This window comes from Falco rusticolus, chromosome W (genome assembly GCF_015220075.1).
Source record: "Falco rusticolus isolate bFalRus1 chromosome W, bFalRus1.pri, whole genome shotgun sequence".
NCBI lineage: Eukaryota > Metazoa > Chordata > Aves > Falconiformes > Falconidae > Falco > Falco rusticolus.
Window position 1 is genome coordinate 1,497,718 of NC_051209.1, and position 27,760 is coordinate 1,525,477.

Consider the following 27,760-nt stretch of genomic DNA (forward strand, 5'->3'; position numbering starts at 1 on the left):
ATGGCATTCCCTGTGGATATGTTGAACAGCTACAGTCATGAGGACTTGAAGAACTCTGCACAAGACTACTTGTCCAGCTTTCGGTGTGGGCGTCCAAATAGTCCTGAATTCTTGCCCCTGCCAGACCATGGCAAAGTAAGAACCAGCAAGTACCTTAGTTCCACTTTTCTTGATATACTTGTATATTTAAAATATCCAGACCACAGCTATTGAATTACATCACTATTTTAGCAAAGCTTTTATATTTTCCAAATTCCTGTTTGTGTGTAAAGCTCTACTTTTTTTTTACATTTTTTTTTTCTTTTCTGTAATTTGGTCTGAATTTGGGTGTCAGTGTCTGTTTTCTGCTTCTAGGCAATGGATCTGTATGCATTAAGTAATTTAAAAAACCAAAACCAACCCTTAAAATCTCAACCAAGGAATCAAACTCTTTTCTAAAAACGCTAACTCACATAGTCACAAAAACCTATCACCATAACTAAGGGGTTCATGATTTATTGAAGCTAACTGGCACTCTCTATATTTCAGTCCTTCAGTGATCTTCATGGTTGGGTTCAATTCTTGATCAGCAGGTTTCACTAATTTTAGAAGTGATTCTTTTCTTTTTATCTGAAATATTCCCTGCTGTTGTTGGGAGCTCTCGTAGAGGCTGGCTGTGACACTTCATGCTTTAAACACTTATCCCTTGAATGATAAGTTAGTCAATGTTGGTTCTGTCTAGATGAGCGTTTCTAAAAGAACTAGTACCAATAAAAGCAATGGTGTGTAACTGTAATGAAAAATAAGTGAGCTGAGAGGATTCCTGTGGGAACAAAAGGTCAGTGCTGTGGATTCCTTGGCAGAAGCAGAGTCTTGAGTACTTTCCTGCATTTCTGCAGGTGCTTTATACTTAAATAGTTGCCTGTATTAACATCATTGTTTGTGACATAGCTTATCATAATCTTAAATAAGGTAAGCAAGTCTATTTACCACACCATTAATACCTGTCTAGTTTTTATGCATTAATTAAATATTGAAAATGTGTGAATTTCAATATAAAAATGCATTTTCGCAAGGGTCCTCAACTCCTGAAAGGTGGATTGATTTGACTCTTCTCATGTTGTTCCTGAGGGAAAGTCAAGCAGACAAATTTGGAATTACTAAAATGTATGCAATTTAAGGGAAGAAAACCCCTTTGAATCCAGCCTTCCCAACTTGACATGTTAGGGCTCATGTCAACAAAGAGTAATTTTGCTTGTGCCAGTTTGTTTCTGTGCCTGACTCCCTGCTTCTTTCTTCTGTCAGTTTTGAGAGCTTGGGTAGCTGGGGCAGTTGAAGTGAACATACTGCTGGCTCTTTGCACACCTTACTTCAGTTGTGCACATAAATGCAAACTGCTGACAGCAGAGAGCTGTAACAGTATAAATTGCTGTAGCTAAATCTGCCAAAGCTTGAGAGTCAGAGCTCTCTATAATGTAGTCTGTCTTTAGGAAGAAAATGTCTAAAGGGCGGGCCAAGGTCTGATTCTTGTCTTTTACAGTTAACTGTTAAGCATTCAGTTTTCAACATTTGTCTTGCTTACCCTGCTAAACCTTCTCTGTATATTTTACTAATGTTGTATTAGCAAGAGTCTAATGAAGTATTGTACATTCTTGTTCCAGGTTCCTATTAGCTTGTCAACTGTGGGCTTCGTTCCTCTTTATGGTGGAGAGCAGACACACAAAGTTCTTGCTTTGTTTACACCGGAGGACCTGCACACAGGTTTTATTTTAAGATTGAATTCTCTGTGTGTGTTGCTGTTTCTTTTTCTGTGACAAATACAAGTAACCAGGCCCTTGCTCATTCCATGCTAGTGTAGCTCATAACTTTGCCACTTTTGCATTTGTTCGCTGTCTTCTTGTTCTCATACTATTCTTGTTGTGGGTTCATATACACAAGTGATAAAATATTGCTCTCTAATCAGAGTAGAACTGGACCCCCTGAATTCAGAAGTTATGTAGAAAATAACGTGGTGCTCATCTGAATCCAAGTACATGTGTTTCTTGATAGCTTTATGTACACCTCACCTCTCCAAAAGGGGTTTATTGAGCATTCATAGAATCTAATTAGTTGCCCATGAATTTAGATGCTCTTTATTAGCAGTGGCTGATCAGCATCAAGTGTAAATTTGTCTTTACCTTCAGAACCTAACATAGCTCTGGCCAAGGTGACATCTCACCATTTCTTTGGTTGGTTTTTTTTTCTTCCCTTTCTCCCTTTCCAGTCCTTCATGTTTTCTTCTGTTTCTATATAATGCCATGTATATGGTTGCTAAGCTTGCCACAAATACCTGTGGATCAAACTCTTCCTGATTGCCAGTGATGTGGCCATCAGCCTTTTTACATTCATCTGGCTCCCTAAAACTTACACAGTTTCAATATTGAATAGTGAATGCTGTACCACTTATGTAAAGGATGACGCACCTGTTTAGTTAAAAGTCGGGAAATGTCCAGGGACCCTTATTGCCACATGACGGATGCACAGACTGCTAAGTCCTTGGGTTGGTTATCTTTAGAAGGGACATTTGGTCTTCGATTCCTGTGGTACATGCAACGTGGCGAAGACGGAGACTTTAAACATGGCCGCTAAGGAATAGAGTCTGTGCAGAGACAACTCCTCAAGGACATTGCGCAGGCACGAGATATGTAAATGAATTCTCAGAATTGTAAGGAATATGTAAACCATTTCTTGGAAAACTAATGAATAGGTATGAGTGGCTTGTATAAAGGGGGGACTGAAAAGCCCCCTCGGTGTGCATGACTTTGGTGGAGTGATCCCCCATGCACCCAGTGCTGCCGAATAAAGATAACCTCCGCTCGCCTGCATATTGCTGACTGATTCTTCAAATCAATATCCATTGACAACCCAAAATTAAAATAGATGTATGAATGAGACTCTTCTTGGCAGGCCCAGTTTTTATTGGAAGGAGGTTTGGAGCACAGTGATACCGTTCCTGTATATCATGATGCAAAAAAACTGCATTTGGTTTTATTGTTCTCAGTTTTCAAACAAATTTTGGACCAGGGAGTGCTTGTGGTGGGCTGACCTTGGCTGGCTGCCAGGTGCTCACCAAGCCACTCTATCACTCCCCCTCCTTAACTGGACAAGGAGAGAAAAATATGACAAAAGGCTTGTGGCTCGAGATAAGGACAGGGAGATCACTCACCAATTACAATCACAGACAAAGACCAGACTCAGTTTGGGGAAATTAGTTTAATTTATTACCAATTAAAAGTCAGAGTAAGGTAATGAGAAATAAGAACAAATTTTACACCTTCTACCACCACTCCTCCCCCTCCCTCTCCCTTCTTTCCAGGCTCAACTTCACTCCTGATTTCTCTAGCTCCTCCCCCTGAGTGGTGCTGAGGGACAGGGAATGGGGGTTGTGGTCAATTCACATGCTGTCTCTGCCACTCCCTCCTCACTCCAGCGTGGTGTCTCTCCCATGGAATACAGTCCTCCACGAACTTCTCCAATGTGGGTCCTTCCCAAAGGCTGCAGTTCTTCACACACTGCTACAGCATGGGCCCTTTCCACGGGGTGCAGTCCTTCAGAAACAGACTGCTCCAGCATGGGCCTGTTATCTGGGGAATGAAAAACCCATCTACACAAAGCAGATAAGCAGGCACTTCCTTATTGCAGCGCTGGGTACTAGGTGGAATCTCCACAAATCAAGCACACCTGTGCCGATTTTACCGTTACATTTATATGCAAAAATTACAAGGTAGTACACTCCCAACCAATAACCAATTGGTTAGTAATTTGCATATCATTATAATATCTGCTGTGTCATTCTTTTCTGTTACTATGCTTGTGCAGAGGAAGGGTCTTCACTTGGGCAAGGGTCTTCCTGACCTGTGGGTGTGTTCTTTAGTATTATAATGAGGGTAGTTCACTTTGGGATACGTTAAAAGTAAGTTTTGTTGCCAAGTTGGCCAGCTATATATCTACCTTGCCAAGTTGTCCAATAACTCATCCTATACACAGTAGAACCCAGGTGCTCTGGTTATGGTCTAGAGAGTAGAAGACTAAGGTTACTATGGTCTATAGAATAGGGACTTCAAGTAACACAGCCTCGGATAACAAGCAGAAAAGCAATCCATACATCATTGGTTAATAAGTACTAACATAATGCTAACACAGAGGTTAACTTCTTAAAATCAAGATGTTCCTATAGCTGTTTTACAAACAAACACAAAATATAGAATGATTCAGTAAAACTTAAGATACTTTGCAACAGGCCCTTTCCACAGGGTGCAGTCCTTCAGAAACGGACTGCTCCAGCTTGGGTCCCCCATGGGGTCACAAGTCCTGCCAGAAAACCTGCTCCGGCTTGGGGTCTTCTCTCCATGGGGTCACAGGCCCTGCCAGGACCCTACTCCAGCACAGGCTCTCCACAGGGTCACAGCCTCCTTTGGGCACATCCACCTGCTCTGGCGTGGGGTCCTTCACAGGCTGCAGGTTGATATTTTCTCCACCATGGGCCTCCATGGGCTGCAGGGGGACAACCTGCCTCACCATGATCTTCACCATGGGCTGCAGGGGAATCTTTACTCCGGAACCTGGAGCACCTCCTCCCTCTCCTTCTTCACCGACCTTGGTGTCTGCAGAGTTGTTGCTCTCACATATTCTCACTCTTCTCTCTTCCAGTTGCTGTTGGACAGTGTTTGAGTTTTGGGTTTTTTCCCCCTTCTTAAATATATTATCACAGAGGTGATACCGCCATTGCTGATTGTCTCAGCGTTGGCCAGCAGCAGGTCTGTCTTGGAGCAGGCTGGCATTGGCTGTATTGGACATGGGGGAAGCTTCTAGCAGCTTCTTACAGAAGCCACCCCTGTAGCCCCCCTGCTACCAAAACCTTGTCACACAAACCCAATATAGCATTGCATGTGGGTCTGTGTGTGTGTGTGTATAGCACCACATATGTTGTGCTAAGGTAGTAAGAGCTGTGTTAAATTTAGTGCCAACTAGAAGATGCTTAACTTGGTTACTACAGTGTTATTCCTAATTGTTTATCAGCTTTAATGAATATGTTTTGTTTTGGAATGGTAAGAATCACTAACTTTTTATTTCCCCTTGTTTCTTTCAAGCTGTAGCCCTGTATCTTGCTGACCAGTGGTGGTCAATTGATGACATTGTGAGAACATCTGACCCTTCTAGAGAGGGGCTTCAGCAGGTAAAGTGCTCCAACATTCACCTAGCAATTATTCTTATCCTTCGAGATAATGGCAAGTAATGGCAAATAGCTAGTGTGTGAGATGTTAATGTTTTAATTTCTTTCAGAAATGAGTTAGCTGTCTCATGTCAAAAGCAAGGTCAATGGGAATAGAGGAAATGTTTACTAGGTGCAAGGGTTGTGAATATGGTGTCTAGAGAAAGAGGGACTCTTGTACAGTAGCTTCATATGCAAGCTATTTATATGTTAATGATGTTAAGAAGAGGTTTTTTCTTTACTTTTTTGAACATAGTATGTCTGATTGTATTGAAACGTCTTAGTAGAGTGGTGCATTCTATCATAGCAGTGCCTATCGGCCTTATTAGGAGACTAGTAAGCTAAAAATATTGAAAGGAACCTGTTTGATAGAGGCAAGTTGGAGCTGGTGGCCTGCAAGTTGCCTGGTATCGACTTTATTGCTCATCATTGAGTTGTGTTACCATTGCTGACACCTATATAGTATGGAGTTCTGATTTCTTCCAAAACTGGAAACCTGTATTTTTCCAGGAGTGTAATTCATACCTGGGCGCTCATCCTTGATTTTTGTATTTATATTTACTCTAGAGTGAGTTTGGCACATAGCCTTGTTTTCTGTGTGCTTCATAATGGTAGGATGGTGAGTAAATCAGGAAAGCTGAGTCTCTTACAGGTAGGGTAGCTGAGACTTTGGGCATTTGAAAGAGAGAGCACTTGTTTTCTCCATTCTTCCTTCACAGTGAGTAGGATAGTGGTGAACTTAAATTTCATGTGTAAAATGAACCCTGCAGAAGAGAGAAAAGGATATTGAATTCCTTGTTTCATGCCACAGAAACTGTTGTGATTAGTTCTTCTACTGCATCGTGTCCTGTTGTCTTGCCACTCTATCAGCAGTGATTGAGCGTGCCGAGTCCTGCTACCCCATGAGGCTCATTGTTTCTTCTTTGTAGGACTCCAATTACCTGCTAGCCTGGGAAATCTGAGGCTTGCATACTGCTATTTTATGTGGTGAATGTTTCTTAAATCCCAAAATAGTTTTGAGTTAAAATCAAAGCATTCTTCCCACTACCCCACTCCTAGCACTTCTCTCAGCTTTTACCCATTGGATTGTGAGTGACGTTGAAGTTGCGAAATATCCTCTGTGTATGGTAGCGCTTTATACTTCACCTATTGCTATGGCTTCAGAGCATCTCCTGAGTCTCAACCAAACCCCAGAGCTTCATCTTGCCTTAGCACTTACAGCTTCTCTTGACTCAGTCTGTCACCAAAATCGGGAATAAGAAAACTCCTTGACACCAATGTAGCATTAAGAAGCAGGCATTCTTTATTACAGTGCCAGATGCATGAGGGTTTGTTCTGCCTAATTTGCATGGCTTCCTTCTCTCAGGTAGCTCTTTTTGTGCAGTACATGTATACATATTCAACAAACTTCCCAGAAAATACATACATATTAATGAGATTACCCAAAACTAATTATAATATTCACCCTCTCCCTCGCACATGCCCAATTGTCCAGAGCGGGAGTCTTTGGTGGTCTCAAGAGTCTGAAAATCTGCCCACTGCTCTATTCAGTTGGCCAGAGTTCTCCTTTGTAGTCCCCATATACGGCCTTAAATCAGGTCATGTCGGTCTCTTACTCTTTCTTGGCCTGGAATCACTGGCCTTGGGGTGGTTTTCCTTCATCCTCCAGGGCTACCCCTTTGTTAGAACCTGAATTCATTGCTTGCAAGCATACAAAGATTAGTTTCAAACAATCAAGGTACCTTAACACTAACTGTTCAAACCTGGGATGCATGACTACTTCTAAATTCTTAAGATTAAACCTTAACCCTCCCGTAACATGTCTGCAGCTGTGTTAGCTGGCAACTTTGAAAAATAAGGTCCCTGATGTGTGAGTACCAACTAAGCTGACCACTCTTCTAAAATGTTTTTCTGTGTTTCCTTAGGTGAAGTCTGTTGGAGAGAGGGTGGTTCTCTATGTTCTGAATCGAATTATCTATCGGACACGAGAAATAGCAAGAAATGAGATCCCATTTCTCTGTCACGGTAGCAACGACTATGCTAAGATCATGTGGAAAAAAGGAGAGGCCATTGGGTTCTATTCTGTTAAACCTGCAGGTAAAACAGTTGTGTATTGTAGGATTTGAGGGGGTGGAGGGAGGTAGATAGGGAGCTTGTTTGACAAATATTGTTTAGTTAACTTTACAAGGGTAGTCTACAAATAGACTTTACAGCAGTAGGGTTGAGTGTTTATGGGTAAAGAATCAGGGGGAGGGCCAACAAGGCGGATATCCTGGTGGGAATCTATTACAGACCACCCAACCAGGATGAAGAGACAGATGAAACATTCTACAAGCAACTGGGAAAGGTCTCAAGACTGTTAGACCTTGTTCTCATGGGGGACTTTAACCTACCAGATCTCCACTGGAAATACAATACAGGAGAGAGGAAACAGTCTGGGAGTTTTTTGGAGTGTGTGAAAGACAACTTCCTGACGCAGCTGGTCAGTGAGCCAACCAGGGGAGATGCCTCACTGGACCTGCTGTTTACAAGCACGGAAGGACTGGTGGGCGATGTGATGGTGTTGTGGTTTAACCCCAGCTGGCAACCAAGCACTATGCAACTCCTTGCTCACTCTCCCCACAGTGGGATGGGGGAGAGGATCAGAAGAGTAAAAGTGAGAAAACTTGTGGGTTGAGATAAAGACAGTTTAATAAGTAAAGCAAAAGCTGTGCATGCAAGCAAGGAATTAGTTCACTACTTCCCACCAGCAGGCAGGTGTTCGGCCATCTCCAGGAATGTGCAATGGTTACTTGGAAAGACTAATGCCATAATGCTGAATGTCCCCCCCTTTGTCCTTTTTCCCCCAGCCTATATATCCAGCATTACATTCTATGGTATGGAATATCCCTTTGGCTAGTTCGGGTCAGCTCTCCTGGCTGTGTCCCCTCTTGCTGGCAGGGCCCAAGAAACCGAAAAGTCCTAAAGTCCTTGACTTAGTATAAACATTACCTAGCAACAACTAAAACCATCAGCATGTTATCAGCATTGTTCTCACACCAAATCTAAAACACAGCACTGCACCAGCTACTGATAACAAAATTAACTCTATCCCAACTGAAACCAGGACAGGTGGTCAGAGGATGGCTTCATCATAGCAATCATGAGATGATAAGAGTTTTCAGTTCTTGGAGAAGTAAGGAGGGGGGTCAGCAGAACCACTACCTTGGACTTCCAGAGGGCTGACTATGGCCTGTTTAGGAGCCCGGTTGACAGAGTCTCTTGGGAGATGATTCTGAAGGGCCAAGAGGTCCAGGAAGGCTGGACATTCTTAGAGAAGACAGTCTTAAAAACACAGGAATAGGCCATCCCCACGTGCCAAAAGATGAGCCAGTGAGGGAGAAGACTGGCATGGCTGAACAGAGAGCTTTGGCTGGAACTCAGGGGAAAAAAGGAGAGTTTGCCACCTTTGGAAGAAGAGGCAGGCAACTCTGGAGGACTATAAGGACATCAACAGGTTATGCAGGGTGAAGATAAGAGAGGCAAAAGCCCAGTTAGAACTCTGGCTGGCCGCTGCCATAAAAGATAACAAAAAACATTTTTACAAATATATTTGAAACAAAAGGAGGGCCAAGGATAATCTTAATCCTTTATTTGATGCAGTGGGGAACATTGCCATGTAGGATGAGGAAAAGGCTGAGGTACTTAATGCTTTCTTTGCCTCAGTCTTTAATAGCAAGACCAGCTTCCCTCTGGGTACTCAGCCCCCTGAGCTGGAAGACAGGGATGAGGAGGAGCAGAATGAAGTCCTCACAGTCCAGGAGGAAATGGTTAGTGACCTGCTACTCCACTTAGACATGCATAAGTCTATGGGGCCAAATGGGATCCACCCGGGGATACTGAGGGAGCTGGCATAGGTGCTCGCAGAGCTGTTCTCCATCATTTATCAGCACTCTTGGCTTACTGCAGAGGTCCCAGAAGACTAGAGGTTAGCTAATGTGGCACCTATCTACAAGAAGGGCAGGATGAAGGATCCGGGGAACTACAGGCCTGCCAGCCTGACCTCGGTGCCAGGGAAGGTTATAGAGATCATCCTGAGCGCCATCAGGTGGTATGTGCAGGACAACCAGGGGATCAGGCCCAGCCAGCATGGGTTTATGAAAGGCAGGTCCTGCTTGACAAACCTGATCTCCTTCTATGACAAGATGACCCACTCAGTGGACGAGGGAAAAGCTGTGGATGTTATCTTCCTGGACCTTAGTAAAGCCTTTGACATCATTTCTCACAGCAGTCTTCTTGAGAAACTGGCTGCTCATGGCTTGGATGGGTGTACTCTACGCTGGGTTAAAAGCTGGATGGATGGCAAGCCCAACAAGTGGTAGTAAATGGAGTTACATCCACCTGGCAGCTGGTCACAAGTGGTGTTCCCCAGGGCTCAGTATTGGGGCCAGTTCTGTTTCATGTCTTTATCAACAATCTGGATGAGGGGATTGAGTGCACCCTCAGAAAGTTTGCAGATGACACCAAGTTGGGCAAGGGTGTTGATCTGCTTGAGGGTAGAACGGCTCTGCAGAGGGTTCTGGACAGGCTGGATCGATGGGCCGAGGGCAATTGTATGAGATTCAACAAGGAGAAGTGCTGGGTCCTGCCCTTGGGTCACAACAACCCCATGCAATGCTATAGGCTTGGGGAAGAGTGGCTGGAAAGCTGCCTGGTGGAAAAGGACCTGGGGGTGCTGGTTGATGGCTGGCTGAACATGAGCCAGCAGTGTGCTCAGGTGGCCAAGAAGGCCAATAGCATCCTGGTTTGTATCAGAAACAGTGTGGCCAGCAGGACAAGGGAAGTGACTGTCCCCCTGTACTCGGCACTGGTGAAGTTGCACCTCAAATACTGTGTTCAGTTTTGGGCCACTCACTTCAAGAGGGATGTAGAGATGCTGGAGCATGTCCACAGAAGGGCAGTGAAGCCAAGTGAAGGGTCTGGAGAACAAGTCTTATGAGGAGCATCTGAGGGAACTGTGGTTGTTTAGTCTGGAGAAGAGGAGGCTCAGGGGAGACTTTATTGCTCTCTACAACTACCTGAAAGGAGGTGGTAGGCAGGCGGGAGTAGGTCTTTTCTCCCAGATAAGTAGCGAACAGGACAAGAGGAAATGGGCTCAAGTTACACCAGGGGAGGTTTAGGTTGGATATTAGGAAAAATTTCTTCCCTGAAATGGTGGTGAAGCATTGGAACAGGCTGCCCAGGGAGGTGGTAGAATCACCATCCCTGGAGGTGTTTAAAAAATGCATAGATGATGTGTTTAGGGACATGGTTTAATGTTGGACTTTTCAGTCCTGGGTTAAAAGTTGCACTTGATCTCAAAGGTCTTTTCCAACCTAAATGATTCTATGATTCTTAGCCTTGCAGGCCTAGTAAGTTGGTGTTTTCTTGAATTCATAAGAAGTGAGACTGCAGTTAAAATGTCTGGCTTAAATACTTGTGTCCTTTAGTAATCTGAGAAAGTTTTTAGATTTCTTCATATTCTACAAAATAGATTTTAAATTGTAGAAATGAGGTATACCTGAAAGCTTTTTTTTTCTTCCCTTTTTTTTTTTCCCTGTAGAACAATTTTTTACTGGTAGATTGGTCTATGCTTTGGGTTTGGTTGTTTCTTTTTGTGTTGTTTGTTTTTGTGGGGTTTTTTTTCCTAGCTCCAGAATGCAGAGATCCTGTTTATCTGAAATTATTGTAGCATCAGATGTCATCACTGAAACACTTTTATAGCATTACAACATAGAAACTTTGCTTACAGGCACAAGATTCAGCTATACTTGGTGGTAACTAAAAGATTCCCTTTACTTCCACACATGCATTCCCTCAGAGATTACGGTTTAGCTAGCAGGTTTATGTCATTAACAGTACAGATTTTCTGTTGTTTTTGGGTTTTTTTTCTAAAACATTATAATTTCCCTTTAGTTATTTTAGACTTAATTGTGTTTTTCATTTTTTACTGAATAAAATCTGATATTTGAGTAGGCTGTTTAACACGTTGATAGCACTTTGTAGAATATCAACTTTTGGATCAAGAAGAAACAGTCTAGCACTTTTGTTTGATCTCTAGAGGGGGTTTATGAATTCAGGATTAATGGTGATACTGGAGGCTCGCTGGAGACTTCCCCCATCTGACATACATATATGCCTTTGCAAACCGTTAAAAATACAGTAGTAAACTGTCCAGATCACTGACCTATTCTGGTCTGTCAATCAATATAGGAAAGCAACCAGCTGATTTGTTCTGATTGTTATATTTTTGTGGATTTCTTAAAAAAATAAATGATGCATTGCATAATTTGTATAATTCTCAGTATTATTTTTAATGTAAAAAAAATGCTGTAGCATGGTGGTCACAAAGCAGTATTTGCATTGCAGTGGCTTTTGTTGTGGCCTTATAAAGCTGGAAATTAGAGTAGTGGTTCTATTTTTAGTCTAGAATGGGGACGCTTGTTTACGTGTCACTGAAGTTTTGCTATACTCATGCTTGTTTGTTATAGTTTTTATGATGCTCTCCCATTTACTTGTCCTGAGTTAGCAAACACCGAAGGCATTATCGATATTTCTCCCATGTTTGATTGTGTGTCGTATTGTCTAAATGAGTAGCCCATATGGAGAAAGGCAACTCTGGATACAGATGGTTAGGAAAGAGTGGTGGAGCTTGACTGGTATTTCAAAAGGTACCCAAGTAATGTAACCTCTCTGCCCACATTTTCCTTGTTTGATAAATGATAAGTATGTTCATTGGTCTCAAAAGTACAAGGTTGTGAAGACAAAATATGTTGTATAGACTGTATGCTTCTCTTTGGCCTTGTCAGAGGAAAGGGCTATATTTTTATTATTATTTTTTATTTTTTTATTATTCACACTGACTGGCAAAATGAGGGCCTGAAAATGGATTGGATAGTTGACATGCTATCTTAATGGCATTATATGGCATCACTTTGTTCACCACTGAGTCCATAAGCTACCCTTTGAATCCTCTGATGCTGAAGTACGTATGTGTTGTGACAGTCTGTTTCATCTTCATTTAATTATGGATAATGTATTATTTATGGGAGAATTTCAATGTAAAGCATCCTAGGATTTTTTTGTGCTTTCATTTAAAAAATTGGAATTATTGTTTTAGTCCTTAAACAAGAGCTGAATTGTAGTCTTCGTATTTGTCCTGAGGAGTTATATAATCTACATAAACACACAAGTCAAGCATTTTATTGTCTCCTTTTCCCTCCTCCCTTTTTAGTATGGTTTTCCTATGGCATTGTATAGTTGGATTTCAAAATGATCCTTTCCTCTCTATCTCTGCTGTTCTTTTCTGGTATTACTGGACTGCTTTAGCAGACTCTTTCAAACATATTAATCTATGATATATCTTGGCATCATTATATGGAGCCTGCCCAAAGACCAATAAATGTCTGTTAGTGATTATTTATTTTTATAATTGTAATATAACTTTTTATATTTATGACTAATAATACAGTTTGATGTAATTTTTATAAATTATAAAGGTCTTTATCTGAATATGCTAAAATACATGTGGCAATATGTCAATGCTGAAGTACTAATGGATTTCTTATCCCCTCCCCCCCTATTATTTCAGGAAGTATTTGTAGCTTTTCTCTTACTCAGACTTATCGGCTGCCAGTGCTAGACACAATGTTTGTAAGAAAGAAACATCGTGGGAAAGACTTTGAGCTAATTGTGTTGGAAGATTTTGTGGATTCCTTTACTGATGACGCTCTTGGCCTACGATACCCACTGTCATCCTTTGTGTACATAGGCAAGCTCTTTGATTTATTCTTCTGTTTTTCTTTGTGCGTTCTTTATGTGTCCAAATGAGTGCTGTTGTTCAAGCTTCATGTTTGTGGCTGCATCCTCAGTTTTTGTATTAAATGTCCTGCTCTTCAGTGAAGGTTAAAAATCCTGTTTTGTTGAAGATGGTTTCCTGATTAGATTTTAATCCTCTGTGTGAGGTTAGGTTATTGGATCTCTGTTGGCTTTCTGCTAATGTGCAGTTTACCACTATATCCCCCCCCCCCAGCCCCAAGACTCTAGAGTGGGCTGAATTGTCTTTGTGTATGATCTCCTAATGTACATCTTCATAGCACCTTTCTCTTGCTCACTCCTAAGCCTCACAAGGTCATTTAATTCAGTCTTTCTCAGAACTTCTGGTCAAGTGGACATACTAGGCTATTTTAACGTGGGTATAAGAAAGCACAGTTCTAATATACAAGGAAAACACTTATGGCTCTTCTATTAACAGCCCAAGAAGGTTATGTCAGCTAGGAAATGACACACATTTTGGAAACGATGTTGCTTGGGACTGTGTTCAGGCAAGAAGCATTTCCTTTGTCCAGTTTCTCAAGGCCTACTCTTAGGCTATCTGTCAGGCTTCCTTCTATTTAACATTTTCATCTGGCCTTCTTACTTAGGCACTGGAAACTTTCTGCTTTTCCAGGTACCACTGTCTGCTATTGGATCTGTCTAGACCTGGTTGGTCAGGCTTCAACCAGCAAACTGTCTTGAGCAGAATTTAATAACTAATCCATTTCCCTGACCAAGGAATGATATGGCAGGCATCTTGTCCACTGAGATTATGCATCAATAGTGAATCAGGTGAAAAATGGTAGTTTTCCTTGTAGCTACTACAGAACATCAAAACATTCCTCTCCACGTGGATGTTTAGTATGTGTATTGAGAGGAAAGAGGTGGAGGGCTACCAGAGAAGAAAATATTCCAAAAGTGAACAGTGAGTAGATGACAAACCATGCAACGGCAATGTGTTTGTGTTCTCAAAGAGTGCTTTTCACAAGCGGCTATAGTATGAGGTAACTAAAATCACTTGACTACATCCTCCATCTTAAGAGCCCTTGCCATCCTGGTTGGGTCTTGTGATTGGCAGGGACAGTGACCAGTGAAGTTGTGAAACTCCAAAGTGGGCACTTAGAGAAGAAGAGAAAAAAGCCCCATCTATCTTTGTTTGCAGTTTAAGATAATAATGGAAAGTGCTTAAACCTGAAGAAAGGATTTATTGAGAAGGATGACTAGGTGTAGGGTGAAGCAATATTATGTTTATTTGAGACTGGACAGTTTTGTTGAACAGTTCTTTCTGTGGTGGTTTATGTGTATGATGGAAGATTGCAAATTAATTTGATTTCAGATAAACTTTAAAAACTGAGGTACAGCTGAGTATATAGTGTATATATATATACTATATAGTAAGATGTGTTTTCTCATGTTTGTTCAGCTTGTAAGCACTATCTTGAGAAGCACCCTGGGCATCATAACCTTTTGTGGGAAGTGGAGGGAGCAGGATATTGGTTCCAGAGAAAACCTGTTACCACTGCATTGCAAAGGGAAAAGCTCAGAATTGCAGGTATGGATGCTTTGTTTTGTTTTCTGATACTTTGTAAAAGTTGTACTGTAGATTGTTCGACAGTGACTTCTGTGATCATTGCCCATGGAAACTAGCAGAAAGATTTTAATTTGTCCTGAGATCAGTGAGAATCATATTTGGAATGGTTAATTGTTGTATAAAGGTACTATAATTTTCCTTTTCCCTGTTTCCTCTTTTAAAACTTAACAGCAGAGGTGTCTGAGAAAGAAAATATGAGTTTGCAAGCAGAGGATTATTTTCAACAGTCTGCAGCAGAATCTGAAGTAAGTGGACAAAAGACTGAGCTAGAAACATGTCTAAGTGTGGGTACACAGACTGTTTTCCATATATTAAAAAGACTTGAAAGCTTTTAAGAGTTTTCTATAATCATGTAATGTATCTTGTCCTGTTCTTCTGACTGTAATTACCTGTTCTTTATATTCAGTAAATATTTTCAATTTCTACAAAATAATGCATTTCTGAAATTAAAAAATGTTTTCAGCAGATTAGGATGTTTGATCAACTGCATGTTATGCTTGCTTTATATTTCTACTGCAAGTTCTCAAAGAACAGTCCTGGGTTATGCAAGAGATCTTGTACTTTTCATATCTCTTCACTTTGTCTAAGTAGCAGCCAGTCTGACAGAGCCCATGGTTTTATTAGAGGCATCACCAGAAAGTGATACCTCTTTTTTTGGATTGCTTTGTTGCTAAAAACCCCATAAAATATAAGAAATGCTTTTAAACCATCTCATTATAATTGAATTGGCTCAAGTCTGCACTATATATAAAGACAAATGCTTTTGTTACTTTTTGGGTGATTGTTATGCTTTCCACTGATGTAACACCGAGGACAAAACTGGGATTAAAAATACTTTTTGTTTGTTTTTTTTTTTTGTGGGGGGAAGGGAGGAGGAATATGTCCCCCTATGAATATAGAGGGTTCTGTCACACCTGTCAGGGTCTAGTAATTTGAGCTGTTTGCTAGCAGTTTAGAGAATGAGAGTTTTTCAACTGGCTCTGAGATTAAACTGTCTAGAAAGGTTATTGAACAGTATAGTCATCATAAGAGTGGAGAGAATGAGGAAAAGTGTTTATAGAAGTGCACATTCACATCACAGTTCAATACAATGGGAAGTGTTTAGCTTGCATTCAGAGTTATACATTGACCATATAGGAGAACTGCAGCTTCCTTTGTACATATTTGAAATCTCAACCACATTTCAGCTACATATGGATATGTGGTCATGAATACATTTCTCTTAGAGGAACAGCTTCATAATATTCTGTCTCGTTTGCATTCTGAGGCCACACAGAATGTGCCTGAGAAAAACTTGTAGCTCCAAATACAGTGAGGATGGATTTGTGTGCTTCAGGACTGTCTGTAGTATTCACATGACCATACTCTCATAGAAGTCAATGCTTTAATTAAAAATAGGAAATAATGGTTGAATTGGTACTCTCGGCTCTTCGTATCTGAACTTTAGATTTGAAATGTAAATCAAACGTCCCTTTTCCCAGATGAGGGAAATCAGCGTTTCCCAAAGCAAAACTGACAGCAAAGTAGTGATGTTTTCAGTCTTTAAATGATCAGAAGCAACAACTCATAGTTATCTTTAATTTGTAACAGTGTCTTGAGCATCATCACTGGGTTCTAGATTCAGATTCCAATAATGATAGTATCAGCAAAATGATCTCAAAAATTTATGTTTTGGTTGTAAAGCTACATGGATATACTTGGAGAAAATAGAAGAGGATATTATTAGTTCTTAGGCTTTTTGTGGCTGTGAGTTAAGAACTCAAGCCCTGACTCTCCTCTTCTTCCAGAAGAGGAAGATGATAGATACCAAAGTGTTCCAAATCCTCATAGCTTGGTAGAATTGCTGGCAGCTCTCTTCTTGGCACCTGCACTATCTGTAATGAGCTCTGCAATGCTTTGAAAATTGTTGGACCACTAAACAAAAATAAAACACCTCACCTTCCCACAACCAGAAAAAAACTTTCCACAAATTACATTTTCACCTTTCACTTAGTGCTCCCTATTTTTGTGTGTTTTGATGCTAGAATGATTTATCATTAGCCTACAAATTCTTATGTATTTAGAGCTTACCTGAAACTATTTCAGGCACCAGAATGTAGATATGGCCACTTGTTTCTGGCCTTCTTGGGTAGTACTGGAAGTACTTGAACCACTAAGTTCTGTTTTTTTCCTTGTCTTATCTCTCTCTTCTAGGTTTCTTTTTTCTTTTTTCCTTTCTTTTTTTGTCTTCTAAGATAACCCATGGGCTGTCATATTTTATTGCCTGCCACAATAGAAATAAGACTATGTCCTGGTTTCAGCTGGGATAGAGTTAATTTTCTTCCTAGTAGCTGGTGTAGTGCTGTGTTTTGGATTTAGGAGGAGAATAATGTTGATAACACACATGATTTTAGCTATTGCTAAGCAGTGTTTACACTAAGTCAAGGACTTTTTGGCTTACTCACACCACCCCACCAGCGAGTAGGCTGGGTGGCACAAGAAGCTAGGAGGAGACACAGACAGGACAGCTGATCCAAACTGGTCAGAGGGATATTCCATAACATATGACATCATGCTCATTGTATAAACTAGGGGGAAAGCTTGCTGGGGGCTGATCGCTGCTTGGGAACTAGCTGGGCATCACTTGGCGAGCAATTGCATTGTGCATCACTTGTGTATTCTAATTCTTTTATCATTGTTATTACTATTACTACTGTTATTATTATTGCTTCCTTTTCTGTCCTATTAAGTTGTATTTATCTCAACCCATGAATTTTACTTTTTCCCCTATTCTCTTCTCCATCTCATTGGGGGGGGGCGTGGAATGAGCGAGTGGCTGTGTGGTGTTTAGCTGCCTGCTGGGTTAAACCACAACAGGCTACAAAATAGAATACAAGCATAAAAATAAAACTATCCTAATAAATTTTGTCAACTACTGTAGTACAGTCCCCTGGGTTTATACATAAAGGAGGAGAGAGAAAAAAAAAGAAAAAAAAAAAAGTCTTCTAGCATTTAATTCTGTGAACACCTGTTATAAACTGAGTGGTTAGGAAAAAGTTGGTAGTGTTGTTTATAATGTCAGGTTAATTTAAAGTCTTATCTTCTATGTTGAGGCCAGAATTAAAATGCAGAAAAAAATAGTCATGCTTGTGGTAAAGAAGATAAAAAATATTTAAACTTTTGGGAGATAAGATACATACCTATAAGTATCTTAAATTTAGAATGGTGATAGCAGCTCTTCCATAGGAATATTACTATGAAAGAGTGCTTTAGAAAGATGCAACCACAGGTAGGGAGATGAAGGTATTTCAGTCAATTCAGAAGTTTTTGGAATAACATTTGCCTTGCTTTTGCTTCACAGGCTGATTCTCAAAAAGGTAAAGAATCAATAGATGTCCATGAAAGCACACCTGAAGGTAAAAATAACCTTGATTATCATTACTGTGATTACTGGGGATTAGTAGCCCAGCAGGCTTTCTTACCACTTTCAAGCTTAGTGTATTCATCTGCAAAGCATATTAAAAAACCCACACTAAAACACCAAAACAAAACAACCCACCAAAAACCCCAAAATCCCCAGGCCTTCCTCTAAGGTGCTGAGGCTCAACTCATAAATATTTTGAGGTCTTCAGATAAAATTGTTATGAGTCTTGGTAAAGAGACTATGCATGTATATTCAGAAAATAAGTACCACAGTGAAATGTTTTACTTGCACTCAGTTTCTTTAATGAAACTTGGGGCGGGGGGAGGAATATGTGCAGATCTTACAGACTGCATTTTTTCACTTGCATTTATTTATTTTTATTTTTTATTTTTCCTCAAGACCCTGACATAACTCCTGTTTCCATTCGGACACGAAGCAGTCATTTAAAACGTCTTCGGATGGGAAAAAATAGCCAGGAATCCGAACCTGAAACTTCCCAAGGAAATGAGGACAATGTTCTTCATGTGTCAGAAAGCAGGTAAAGGAGCCCGTATTTAATTGATTATTTCTTATTTTGTTTGGGCAGTCACAAACTGTCTCCCAGTGTGCTAATTGGTATTTATTCTGCTTTTTTTCTACTCTAAGTGCTTGATTTTAAAATTGCTGAAAATTGCTTAAAATTGCCTGGTGTGAGAAAGGAAATTGAGACATCACCTAAAGAGTGACTGCACCAAAATGTCTGGTGTCTCTGAAAGCTCAGTAGATATTGGAAATAACAATAAGAAAATGGTGAGGACTGAGGGTGTATGTACAAGGGGATGTGTTCTGTTATAACTGAGTATGCATTGAGGTAAAACCATCCGTATTCATACAGTATAGTTTCTTGCAATAATATGACTGGACATGTATCCACAAATACTGTGTCGTCTCCAGTTTAAAGAATGTTATCTTGTATAATAACCATCCAGTGAGGATGTGAAAAATTGTACCAGTTGTGTTCTATAACAGGTCATACAAGACAGGGCCTGAAGTACTAATTTGGATTGGATTCCATCCAGAAAGCAGAGCTATGCCTATTTAAAATAAATAAATAAATAGATCCTTCCTCCCCCCCCAATAACCCTCACCCCCAATAAACAAACAAAAAAGCACAAACCCTCAAACCCTCATTTTGGGAACTGAAGATGACATGATCATTTTCTGGGAAATCCTTCAAACTTATTCCATTAGCTTTCTTTAAACAGATAAAATTAGGTTTTGGTTTTGTGTGGGTTTTTTGTTTGTTTTTCTTTTCCTGTGAGGCAGAGTTCTTCAGCTAGCTACAGCCTAATTTTTGCATTTAAATCGCCCTGTGGAACTAGAGAGATACAGAATTGCTGTCCTGCACTGTCAGTGTGCTGCCCTAAGCTGGTTCAGAACAGGCCAAATGGCATGGCGTGACTCTGCCACAGGTTGAGAAATTCTTTGCTACTACTACTAATTGGCTACTTGGTATGTGAGAGGACTAGCCTGTTCTTGAACATCAGTATTTTAGTCCTTGCAAGGTGGAGTCAACAAGGTGCCACTACTTTGAACAAGATGGTGCTCATGAGCAGAGCTACAGTGAATCCTGATGGCACCAGGGCAGGATATCAGCTTGATTCTTCCCTTCCATACACATTAGCAAATGCAGCAGGGCCTTCTGTTAGGGACTCTCCTCTGGATTGCCTTCATCTCAAGACTGGCACTTGGGATAAAACACTCCAATACTGCCTTTATTATGAGATTGTGAAGCAGCCTCCTGCAAATCTATTGTGTGTACTTTTTTTCTTTGCTTGTATATAATACTTCCAGTACATCTAAGTTTTATCATCTCAAAAATAAATGTTTAAGATGGTGTTGCTACCTACCAGGTGCATCAGAGCTTCATCTTTTAGCTTTTTGCAAATTTAATCTCAAGCTGATTTGAATCTTCTTCAGCCTTGATGTGTTTATCACCTTGAATTCTTTTCCAGTTATGGTCTTTGTAATATATGTATATTAAATGTTTATACAAGCATATTTGCTTTTATAGATCCACAATTTTAAACTGTTTCTTCAGTGAGGCTGGGACAAGTTGCTTCCGTTCTCACCTCTTTGTAGGTTCCAAATAATTGATTACTGCTTTCTAAATTTAAAATAATAAACTTAAACACATGTCTGACTCTTATTCACAAAATGGAAGTGGGATAGATGTCTTCATTTTATAATTGTCACAGCAATTTTTTTAGTTAATGTATTTTTCCTAATTAGGAGTTGGCTAGTTTTAGATGTGTTTAGTTTTCTGGATTTGTATTTCCTATGGCAAGTATGTGATACAGCAGTAGAAAAATGGTCATGAAAGAATTTCCCTGCTGCTGAGATCACCAAAGTTATGTATTAATCTAAAAGACTTAAAGGTTATATATCTTAAAACCTGCTGCAGGCTGAAACTTCCTACCCACACATTTGAAAGCTCTGAAGACGTAGTAGAACCTGAGGAGAATGCTGTTGAGAATGATGAGGAAATGACTGTTGAAAATGAGGACCGATCTGTATCAGAAATGGAGTCATGTGCATCACCCCCTGAGAAATGGAATGAGGAGGAGGTGAGCTGGATGTGATAATGATAGCAGATAAGAAGTTTGAAATACAGCTACAGTTTAAGTATGGTCCTTGCTGCCTTGATCCACGTGACTATCAACTCTTTGATTATTTTTACATTTTTTTAACCAATGCTTTGTTGAGAAGTATATCTGAGAAGCTAAAGCTACTATAGAATTAGTATCAGGGAATATTCCTTTACTTATTTTGAATGATAGAGTTCATAGGATCTTCAGTAAGGCAAATTTCTAGCTTGTCTATCAACCTAACTTTCTTAATTGATTTGTCCTACTCAAATATTGTGGAGAACTGCAGTAGGGTCAAGATCTGATCCAGTATCTCCAATTTTTTAAAAAATAAAAAAATCTCTGAAGATAACTGGTATGCTTTGGTGGCTACTGTTGACTTTTTATTTCTCCCCTTAAAGAAATAATTTATTTCTCCCCTTAAAATCCTGCTTTGATTTTTTAAAATCCAACTTTGGTCTACAAATACTTGTTACCAGCTTGAATTAAAATCTGGGAGTACCCTCTGTGCCTAGCAATACCTCCAGGGTTTTATGTTCTTACTGATTGGTGAGAAAGTGGATCTTATGCTATGTTGGGTTTGTTAACATATGGTTTCAAGGAAGGACTTCAGCATGTGTCCTTGTGAGATGCATAAAAACTACTCGGCTTGGCCCCTAACAGTGTAAGCCATTGTCAGAAACAGTGCAGGTGACAACACCAAGCTGGTTAAGTAGTTGGATAGCTATTCTACGCTAAGCTATACCTTCTTAGTAATTTCTAGGTACCTGAGCTAGCTGCTTCTCAGATGGATCACAGACACACCCACTAGTGTTTGGGAACAATAGTTGGGCATAATCTTGACTTAGAAATGTGATTTTTAGGAAACTCCATCTGAACCTCTTAATGGTGAGGTAACAGAAGAAATTGGTAAGACCTCACTTATGGCTGAAGAGGAAACAGAAAATGAAGTTCTAGGTGGTGAATCAAAATTGCAGTCTGAGAGTCAAGGAGAAGAACCCTTAACATTGTTTGTTCCATTAATCCTGGAGTCTCCAGCAAAACCTTCAGAAGACACTGTATCAGAGGTGAGAGAATTGAAATGAAGTGTCAGGTCATCTTTCCTTCAGAGCGTACACACCTTGCTGTTTTTTCTTTTCTTAAGTAACAGATAGAAAGTAGCCCCTACCATTATATGAAATTCTTGGGAGAAGCAATTATTAGGCCACATGATATAAGTCCATAAACAGAATATACTAATGTTTCTGTTTTAATACGCAGGAGTAGAGCATATAAGTATGTGATACCAAAAAGAAAGATACGTTGCTCCAGTTTGCCTTGGCAGTAATGAAACAGCTATTTCTCACTAAAATGTTAGTTAGATATGAGTGAAGAGCCACGTCCTTACTTTGTCTAGTAATTCTGCCCTGGTGAAGTGTACAAGCAATTAATTAATGGTAAAATACCCTTCTAGAACACAGATTTTGCTGGTTTTTGTTTATAGCGCAAAAGCAGATTGTTATATGCTAGCAAAATGATGATTGTATCTGTCTAAAGTAAAACAACTTTATTCTCCCCCCGGATTAACTTCAGAATGTTTTTACTGTACCTGAATAATCCATTGAATAATTTGAATTTGAAAATAGGAGAGCAATTCTGGAGATCAAATGCAGTTCACAAAATAGTCTTGTGCAAAAAGGAAGAGAGGACTGGTTTGTTGACTGTGCATGTAGTCATGCTGAATGCTAAAATAGCTTCTGAGGTTGCTAAATAGAGGCAGTAGTTGTTCAGCCTCTTGTATCTTCAATTAATTGTCCCTTTGATTGTTTTGGCACACTTCCTCTCCCCCTGCAGTTTTTAAATGCAAATGATTCAGACGTGCTGACTGAAGAAAGCACATCAGTAGAGGAGGAGGACACTGAAGAGCAACACCAAGAATTTGAAAAGAAGTCCTCATCCACTGAAAATGCAGCTGCTTCAGCACCCAAGGAAGAACCCTCTGGCCTGCCCCACTCTATGGTAATTGAAGCAGCAGAAGAATCCGTTTCTGAAAATGTATTGCCCAAAACAGCTTCCTCATTGGAAGATCAAAATGAGGAAGCAGGGCACAACTCACAGGAGGCTCCTGTTGCCTTGAGTCAGAGCTCTTTGATATTGGTTGAACTTGAGGGTGTTTCTTTTCAGCAGCCTTCTGGACAGGAAGTACAGAAGAACCAGTTGGAAGAACACTCAGAAGAATCTGCTGAGCAGATAGATCAGTACACGCAGACAGTGGCAGAGAGGGCTGCTGACAGCAGCTCTGAGGAAGCAGAAATTGAGGTACCCATTGTAGATCGGAGAAATTTGCGCAGAAAGGCCAAAGGTTACAAAGGTCCACCCAAGAAAAAAGGAAAGCTGGCTTAAAAATGAAATATTGATTGTTAATTCATCCTATTTGTAAGGAAGTTATTATTTTTTTAAAAAACACTAGGGTATAACTAAACCATATGGGACACAGGATACACACATTTAAAATACTGAGTTGGACTTCCTTTTGGGATTCATCACCTTTCTTCAAGTGTTCTTGATATTTTTATTTGTTTTTAACCACTAGATATTGAGCTTCATCAGAGTATGAAAGTAAACAGCCAGTCTCCTCCTTTTATAAAGGATACATGCTGAATAAACATAGTTGTGCTAGCAAAAGGAACAGTTTGTATATTTGAGGTGGCAGTCTTTGAAGAAAAATGAAGTGTGAAATCCTGGCACTACTAAGATCCCTTAAATTGCCATAGACTTCTATGAGGCAAGACATCACTCTAGCATTTGTTTAATAACCTCGTGTTCTCTACTGTGGGGAGAAGCAGAACAAGAAAAATCCTTCCTTGCTGCTTGTTCCTTCCACATAGACTTTCTCAGATGAGATGAAAAGAATGTAAGATTCTGTAACTCTAGGTCTCAAAATATATAAGAAGGTATAACTCAGTAGATCAAAACAACATAAGCATCATCTGTCTTTCACGAGAATCAGACTGGAGAGAATTGACTCCACTTCTGATTCCCAACTACTATTTGCTAATCACTTGAAACAGCTGAGTCAGCAGAAACACCTCAATGCAGTATCTACCATAGCGTGCACTGATAATTAAGTTCTTTATGTGAAGATTAAGAAGTGTCTACACAGTACTGTAGCTTCCAAAGCGAGTGTCTTGCTAAGGGTAATTTTTTTCCCAGAATGTATGGAGTGTAGACTCCAGTACATGTATGGAATTGTTTGAACTGCCTTCCTAACTACTTGCATGTGTTGAGTGGATACTTGATTACTTGTTACATTACAGGAAAAGGATATGACAACTTTTAATCTAGTTTTGGTCTGAATGGAAGTGGTGCTTTGTGTTTTCCAAATACTCAGCTGGTGCTGTGGGGTAACTATTAAACTTTTGTATCTGCCAGGTGTATGACTCCTGTGAGTTCTGGCCTTTCAGGTGGTTGAGACATTCATTATTGTGAATACTGGTAGATGTTTCAGCAAATGCTTGTTTGCCAAACATATGTCTTTAGGAGTCAGCAGGTGATTGCTGCAAATACTTGTGCTTCGCACTTTCTAACTTGGGTGTAATTCCTGGGATGGTAGCTTTCCAGTTCATAGCTTTTCTTAAAAGCAGCAAACAAATAGTGCTGTATGCAAACAGAAATAAACAGACCCTAGTTGTCATTTAACCCCAGCTGGTATGGAATATCCCTTTGGCTAGTTTGGGTCCAGCATTTGTGGATAAACCTGTATGATAATGTCCATGGTCAAGTCCACCCCTCAATCACAGCCCAATCTATATGTTGCATCTCTTCCTTGATGGCCTGAGGTGTCATGGGCCCACTGGGCTATGAATAATTCACCCTTATGTTGCCAATTCAGATCCACCTGAGCCACTTCAATCTTAGCAGCCTGATCCACCTGCTGGTTCTTTGATGCTCTTCAGTTGCCTGGCTCTTGGGTACATGACCATCTATGTGATATACCTTCACAAACAGGTTCTCCACCCAGGCAGCAATATCTTTCCATAATACGACAGCCCAGATGGGTTTAACTCTGTGCTGCCAGTTGCTCAGCTTGCATTGCCGCAGCCACCTCCACAAGGCATTTGCCACCATCCATGAGTCAGTATAGAGGTAAAGTATTTGCCACCTTTCTCGTTCAGCAACGTCTAAAGGCAGCTGGATAGCTTTCACTTCTGCAAACTAACTCGATTCACCTTCTCCTTCAACAGTTTCTGCAACTTGTCGTAGGGGACTCCATACAGCCGCCTTCCACCTCCGATGCTTTCCTACAATATGGCAGGACCCATCAGTAAACAAGGCATATTGCTTACCATGTTCTGGTAGTTCATTATACAATGGGGCTTCTTCAGCACGTGTCACGTCCTCCTCTGGTGACATCCCAAAATCTTTACCTTCTGGCCAGCCCATCAAAATTTCCAAAATTCCTGGACAACTGGGATTTTCTAGTTGAACTCATTATGTAATTAGTGCAACCCACTTGCTCCATGTAGCATCAGTTGCATGATGTGTAGAAGAAACCCTCCCTTTAAACATCCAGCCCAGCACTGGTAATCGGGGTGCCAGGAGGAGCTGCGCTTCAGTACCAATCACTTCCAAAGCAGATTGAACCCTTTCATAAATTGCCAATCTCTCTTTTTCAGTTGGAGTATAGTAGGCCTCAGATCCTCTGTATCCCCAACTCCAAAAGCCCAAGGGGTCGACCTTGAGTCTCCCCTGGTGCTTTCTGCCAGAGGCTCCAGGTAGGGCCATTCTCCCTGGCTGTGGTGTAAAGCACAATGTTTTTACATCTTGCCCAGTCCGAACTGGCCCAAAGGCTACTGCTTGGTCTATGTCCCGTTTAATTTGTACAAAGTCTTGTCCCTGCTCAGGGCCCCATTTAAAATCATTCTTCTTTTGGGTCATATGATAAAGAGGGCTTACAATCATACTGTAGTTTGGAATATGCATTCTCCAAAAACAAACAGTGCCTTGAGAAAGCCTGAGTTTCTTTCTTATTAGTTGGTGGAGACATAGCTGTTATTTTTTTTATCACATCCATTGGGACCTCATGATTTCCATCTTGCCATTTTATTCCCAAAACTGGATCTCCTGTGCAGGTCCCTTGCCCTTTACTTTGTTTCATGGCAAAAACAGCTTTCAGAAAGACTCGAACTATTTTCTCCCTTTTCTCAAAAACTTCTTCTGCTTTATTGCCCCATACGATGATGTCATCAATATATTGCAGATGTTCTGGAGCTTCACCCTGTTCCAGTGCGGCCTGGATCAGTCCATGGCAGATGGTAGGGCTGTGTTTCCACCCCTGGGGCAGTTGATTCCAGGTGTATTGGACACCCCTCCAAGTTACAGCAAACTGTGGCCTGCACTCTGCAGCCAAAGGGATCGGGAAAAATGCATTTGCAGTATCAATAGTGGCATACCACTTGGCTGCCTTTGATTCCAGTTCATATTGAAGTTCTAGCATGTCTGGTACGGCAGCACTTAACGGCGGTGTGACTTCATTCAGGCCACAATAGTCCACTGTTAGTCTCCATTCTCCATTAGACTTTTGCACTGACCATATGGGGCTATTAAAGGGTGAACGGGTTCTGCTGATCACTCCTTGGATCTCCAGTCAACGAATCAGCTCCTGGATGGGAATCAGGGAGTCTTGGTTGGTACAGTATTGCTGCCGGTGCACCACTGTGGTAGCGATCGGCACCTGTTGTTCTTCAACCTTCAGTAACCCCATAATGGAAGGTTCTTCTGAGAGACTGGGCAAGGTAGACAGCTGTTTAGTTTCCTCTGTCTCCAAGGCAGCTATACCAAAAGCCCACTGGTACCCTTTTGGGTCTTTAAAGCATCCTCTCCTAAGACAGTCTATGCCAAGGGTGCACGAAGCCTCTGGGCCATTCACAATGAGGTGCTTTTGCCACTCATTCCCAGTCAGGCTTCTTTCAGCCTCCAATACAGTTAGTTGTTGGAATGCCCCTGTCACTCTGGAAATGCTAATATGTTCTGCCCCCTCATAGCTTGATTGCATTAGGGTACACTGTGCACCGGTATCTGCTGGTGTTTTATACTCCTGTGGATCTAATGTGCCAGGCCATTGGATCCACACAGTCCAGTAAACCTAGTTGTCCCTCTCCTCCACCTGGCTGGTGGCATGGCCCCTCTAGTCCTGGTCATAGGATTTTCTACCAGGGCAGCAAGCGGTGTGGAGCAGCTGTAGCGTGGAGCAGCCCTGCCCACTTACTACTTGTAAAAATAGATTAGAATTCATTTTCATAGTATCAGGAATAAGATCAGTCCTTCCACTCTGTCTGGGAAACTGCCCTCTGGAGATGGGAGCAGCAACCTTCCTGAAAGAACCCCTATTTGTGATTTGCAAGGAAAAACATTCACATATCTCTGCCTCTAGGGTTGAGAGAGGTTTTCCATCCCACTTCTTCATGTCCTCTCCATGGTCCCGCAGGTAAAACCACAGGGTACTCGGTGGTGTGTATCTCCTATATTCTTTCTCTCGAGCAGAAGGGTGCTTACTGTTAATAGCTGAGATGTGGGCCTGTACAGTTGTTGAGTAGGATCTGTCCTCTTTGAGTTGCTGGACTAGCCTCTCCACAGCTGAGATGAGGGAGATAGAGATGTTATCTTTGTATTCCTAGAGTTAGTGAGCCACTTCATCCACCATGGGTGCTGCTTTATCTTTCCAGTTCATTGCTGCCAATGAGTTGTCATATGACGATGGTACACTCCGTACAAATTTCCGCCACATGGGTTGTGTGCATTGGCCTTCGTTGGGATCTGTGTGTAACTGCATTCTTCTGGTCATAATAAATCAGCTCTTTCATGTCTAATTTCCTGAGGTACTGGATACCTCTCTCTATTGCAGTCCACTTGCCTGGGTGACGTAATATCCTCCTTGAAGGGATACCTTTCCTTCACGCTTGACAGGAGTCATGTCCAAAGACTGAAGGCTTGTGTCCCTTTTCCATTTGCCTTGTCAATGCCCCATTCTTTAGAAAGTAATCCCAGCTGCCTCACTTCCCTACCCTCCTGTTCTAAACTATTAGCCCTGTTATCCT

At 40.9% G+C, this 27,760-nt stretch overlaps 1 protein-coding gene across 1 annotated transcript; it reads left to right on the forward strand.

The window, feature by feature from the left end:
- On the forward strand, positions 1–24,309 carry LOC119140805 (soluble lamin-associated protein of 75 kDa-like). Its single transcript, XM_037372435.1, has 12 exons — positions 1–135; positions 1,641–1,740; positions 5,109–5,194; positions 7,156–7,327; positions 12,840–13,019; positions 14,487–14,615; positions 14,826–14,938; positions 17,995–18,049; positions 18,457–18,595; positions 20,501–20,663; positions 21,548–21,751; positions 22,518–24,309. The coding sequence occupies exons 1-12, from the start codon at positions 1–3 to the stop codon at positions 23,064–23,066; spliced, it is 2,025 nt and encodes a 674-aa protein (XP_037228332.1). The 3' UTR covers positions 23,067–24,309.
- Positions 24,310–27,760: the final 3,451 nt, after the last annotated feature.